The sequence below is a fragment of the Triticum dicoccoides genome, chromosome 6B (assembly GCF_002162155.2).
Source record: "Triticum dicoccoides isolate Atlit2015 ecotype Zavitan chromosome 6B, WEW_v2.0, whole genome shotgun sequence".
NCBI classification, from domain to species: domain Eukaryota; kingdom Viridiplantae; phylum Streptophyta; class Magnoliopsida; order Poales; family Poaceae; genus Triticum; species Triticum dicoccoides.
The window spans coordinates 6,750,255-6,755,209 of NC_041391.1; the positions used below are offsets into that span (position 1 = coordinate 6,750,255).

At 47.0% G+C, this 4,955-nt stretch overlaps 1 protein-coding gene across 1 annotated transcript; it reads right to left on the reverse strand.

Annotated features, from left to right (window-relative positions):
- Positions 1 to 232: 232 nt before the first annotated feature.
- LOC119320507 lies at positions 233 to 4,080 on the reverse strand. Its single transcript, XM_037594573.1, has 5 exons — positions 3,895 to 4,080; positions 3,023 to 3,096; positions 1,693 to 2,849; positions 944 to 1,032; positions 233 to 425 (listed from the first exon to the last, which is right to left on the reverse strand). The coding sequence occupies exons 1-4, from the start codon at positions 4,078 to 4,080 to the stop codon at positions 944 to 946; spliced, it is 1,506 nt and encodes a 501-aa protein (XP_037450470.1). The 3' UTR covers positions 233 to 425.
- Between the last annotated feature and the right edge of the window lie 875 nt (positions 4,081 to 4,955).

Genomic DNA, 4,955 nt, shown 5'->3' on the forward strand with positions numbered 1-4,955 from the left:
ATCCGCAAGTGGAGATCTAAGCAGCATTATCATAGTTAAATCACTAGCAAGACTCACAGAAATCATCTATGGATACCAAGAAACAGTGTAAACTGCTAGAGCCTAGTATTCTTTGTTCATCTTTCCAGTAAGTATCTCACATCATAGAACCAGTCATTAACCGGACACTAATCAGTAACCAGGCACACATGCTGACATTAGATAATAGTATAAAAGAGTGCACACAATTAAATCCAACAAATTCCACTTCACAGGCCACAATACAAAAATGTAGAATAAGCGTGGACCACAACACATGCCGCAGCATAGACAATGGAAGAATGTGCAGAATACATAGTCGGACACTTTGGGCATCCACCGCACCATAAAAAATATAGAACAACTTCCCTACAACGACTAGCCATGTCGAATTTCACTCTGGATACCTGCAGAATATCAATGTCATCTGAGTCAAACTAATTTGTCATGCCCACTCAAAAGAACAAATTATGGATGATCCCCAAAAATAAACATTAACTTTTCCCTAGTGCAAATTATATGAAAAACTATCCAGAGCTCAATCATCCCATCATTATTCGAGGGACTGATACCACAAATGAAGAACAATAATAACAGAGAATTTAGTTTGTACTGGTACCTGTATGCTGACATGTTTACAAGATTCTTGCTACATAACTACGTACGATCGCAGTAGAAACTAAGAGATCGGTGCCTCGCTGTCTATCATGTGAGGCAAAAAAAATTGAACTCCCAAGAATGTCGACTCATTCCAGATTAACTTTCGTGTGCCACGCTATATGTGAGGCTCAGACTACGATGAAAAAATGTCTAGTATGCCAAGCTAGTATGTCTGGTACGAAGGAAAATGCAAGCATAGACTATGCACCTTCTTGTAAATAGGGTAACCAAGCAAAAAAAAAAGGTATATGAAAGAGAAGATTACCTAAGTTGTTTGACAAAGATAGCACGTTAGCTTATCAGGTGTGTACAAAGTTCCGGCCAGATCGGCCTCTTTCCTCCCAACTCCCCTGCCTAGAAGCAAAAGAAGCCCAAACCAAATGAAAATTCAAAGAAAACTTTAGTCAAGGATAGTAAATGAAGGCACATATATCGCCAGGTTCAGAAATGAATTATTGTATTACATGTTTAGAGAAAATGCATTTACCCAGAATAATTGTCGAGTGAGTTTTGTACCAGTTATGACCATAAAGCCAAAATAAGATATGCACGGAATGGGAAACCAGAGCACTACATGAAATTAATAAACTAGTGCTACCCTTCGATGAAAACTAGAGCACATGGTATCATGAATTGACGATTCGTATCAAGATCGACCAATATAATAAATATAATTCTTGCTAGGAAAAATAGTGAATAAGAAAGCGTGACAAGCCTTGAACCGCCTCAAGATGTTCCAATTGATTAATAATTTCAGATGGTTTCACTGCTGCAGCTATTGCCATTTTCCAATTTCTAGAAACCCTCTGATGAAAAGCTCATTACAAGCACATAATCGTATTTAGCATTTAGCAATGGCCAGACATCAAAGCAATATTTGTATTCATGTTCTTGCAATGGAGCCCTCTAATCAGCCAGGTCAGGTCAACAATAGGAAATATATATAACTGGAATGAATACGAGCAAAAACTAATTGCACTATTTTGCTTGTCCAATGTAGATAGGGGGCATTACCTGCAGTATACAAATTCCTGTAGGGATGAAAGGTGTCATGACATATCTGGCTTCTTTTAACAATATGTTTGATCTGCATCGAGTCAATTTGGAGCGTGAAGTTGCCTATCATCGTGGAGAGAACAACCAAATTTGTGTCCTTATCATACCCAACAAAAAATACATAACTTATTCTCCTTGGAAGCATCTCATCCAGTGGAATGGTTTTCCGCAGCAACACCCATTCGTCAATGCCATCACAGTTAGATTTCCTATCCCATAATTGGATGGTCAGGTCCAACAAACCAGCAAGGCCAAGGCCACCATCCGCCATCCGCAAGAGCTGAAGGCACCTGTCATTGGTAACATGGTTTTCCACCGGTGTCTTGATCACAACAAGACTTTGCCTTTTGAAATCAAACACAAGAACTTCACCACCACAAATCAACCAGCAAAGTGTATTCCCGACAAGGATGCTGCGGCTTGTCGTAGAAATCCTATTTGCTATGGTCACCGAGAAAATATTTCCCCAAACGCTAGATGTCGAATCATAGAGAGAACAAAATGCCTGTCTAGTGAATCCATCGCCGACCAAAACCAAATTAAACGGGCTTGAGAAGCAATCTCCATGGACGTGCCCATCTTCGGCATCAACGCACAGTACAGCGCCATGCCAGTCTGAGTTCGTCCTCATAGAGTGGAATCCTGGTGGAAAAGCCACCGTGTGCTCTTTGCCGGTGAGGGGATCCCACACGACGGTCTCATGCTTATTCCTGTCAATTAGGACAGAGAGACCGTGGCGGCAGCCCATGTATGCTTCATCGGTTTGGTAGGGTGTGGTGCCCTTGGGCAGGGTGAAGCGGGCAGCAGGGATGCGGTCAGGCGATTCCATGGAAGGAATGAAGCTTTTAGCATACCCTCTGAAGAAGCCGAGCAGAGGAGGCTTCCGGTGGTGCTTGAGGAAGCATTTGCGGAACTGGGGGTCGTGGAGGATGCTGCCCCAGCGCTTGCATACGGCGGACGCACGGGGGATCGAGGATGGCTTCGGAGGGAGGCGGACGAGGATCTCGATGAGGAGGTTGTCGTAGCCAAGCACCTCGGACACTGGGTTGGCCAGCGGCACAGAACAGCGCAGCCTACTGCCGTCCACACGCGTCGAGCAGGGAAAGGTATCGGCCCTGGCATGAAAAGGAATTTAATCAATGGACACGCATATATGCACATCAGGACAGATGCAAGAATCCAACACACATATGCACATCCATCCACAATAGCGATAGCATATACTAGAAAGCAAGTAGTGCACTGCACAAAATTAAGAGGGGGAGGAGATCCATCAGCGGGATCTTACCCTTGGCCTTGGTGAACCTCTGCAGCGGGATCCATCAGCAGCAACCTCTCCTCTCTCTCTCTCTCTCTGCACTGCTGCAGAAGGGGATGAATGTTAGGGTTTGATTAGGAGGGGAAAATCTGGCTAGGGTTTACTAATCGGGGGACAATAAGATGAGACGGCAAGGAATAACTAGTATAGATGGAGAAGGAAGGGAAGGAGAAGGGATGGGCTAACCACGATCGGATCTCGGGGGACGCGGACGGGGACGAGGACGAGGACGGGGATCTCACAGAACTGGTGTCTGATCTGGATGGGCTCCAATCCTTCTTTCGTCTGTCCGTTTGTCCGTCCGCAGCTGAGACTGGGGGGTACGCCGCTTTTACTAGTTACTCTTTGGACGCTGAGAGTGTAGGAACGCTGAGTTTTTTTTTTCAAGATTAAAGCTGAGGTTGTACGCAGCTGCCCTGCTACGTTGGCCCGTCCAAGCCCAGCCTTGTACGTTCCACTGAGGAAAAAAAAAACCTTCTAAGAAAAAACACTGAGATTTTTTTTTTTTGTAAAAACACTTTGAACAACCTACATAACACAACATATAGGGTACGGTACCAACTCCAAAGAAAGTCATCGACCTCCTCTGTGCGGCGGCGCCCGCACCGGAGAGTCCGCCGTCTCCCTCAAGCCTTCCTCTCCACATAGCCTCCCCTCCCTCCGCCGTCGTCGAAGGCGTCGCGGGGCAAACCCCGAGTGGCGTAGCGGTGGCGGGGCTCCCGACGGGTACTGCTAGGAGTGTGTAGGATGCGCGGTGACGGTGCCGGAGGCGCGGCAGGCGGCAGGCGGCAGGGTAGATTGGCTCGATCTGAGTGTTTTCGCCAGGACAGTTCGATCTGCACGTTTTGACGAAGCCTGATGGCAGCAGCCGGCGACAGGCGCACGACTGTGGCGGCGGGGAGGATTGGCTTGATCTGGACACGTTTTAGCCAGGAGGGCTCGATCTGCACCGTTTTGACAGGCCAGCGGCTCGCCCCGCCTCCTTTCGGCGTTGGGGCAGCGGCCGCGGACATGGCGGTGCCGACCATCTCCGTCGGCCAGAGGTGGGCATCCACATATTGTTGGTCTTGGGATCTCAGGTCTCATAAAATAACCCGCTAGGCGGTGGACCTAGTTGTCTTCGCGCAAAGACACCGTTGTACCTGTGATCAACCCTCTTTGATCTAACCATTGGCGAGTTCTGGACTTCTCCTTGTAAGGAAAACAAAGACTTGCGTATATGGCACGCTTTGAACACCTTGTTCGGATTGGGGCCGGTCGCGTAAACCCGCAAGATCAGCATAACTAGCTCTATGGGGTATCATGAAGCTCTGTTTTGTTGACATCTTTGGACATGCCTGCACGAATATTTCCATGGAATGGACACATGCGGAGAATGCCATGGTGTGATTGGAGGATTTACATGTGGCAATGGCAGGGTCTTCTATTGACGAAGAGTTTGCTTCACTGGCAGTTGTTCAGAATTGGCTTGCGGGATATGGTCCCGTCCAGATTAGACACCAATTGTGTGAGCCTGGTCGTACATGACTTGTAGTAGTAGCTTCCGCAAGTGGGGCCGGCAGCATTGGAGGACTTCTCTGTTGGTGGTGCTTCTTTGAGTACCGGGTCATGTTTTCCATTGTGAAAACCCAAGGTCTGGCATATACAGTTTGTGCCTGGCAGCGGCCTTGTCGGTCTTTCTCCAGGGTGAAAACCTACGATCTTCGGTCGGGCAAAGACAACAATTGTGCATTGTTTCCTTCATGAAGGCGTTGCTATTGGAGAAACTTCTTTGTAGTCTGGGTGTTGCCTTTGGTGGTGGTTAGAGTGCTACTATCACGAGTGAATGATCACCTTGGCAGGGGTCTTTTGTCTCTTATTCTTATTTTTTGGGGTTGTGTGTATCTTGGGTGTTTTTATACAT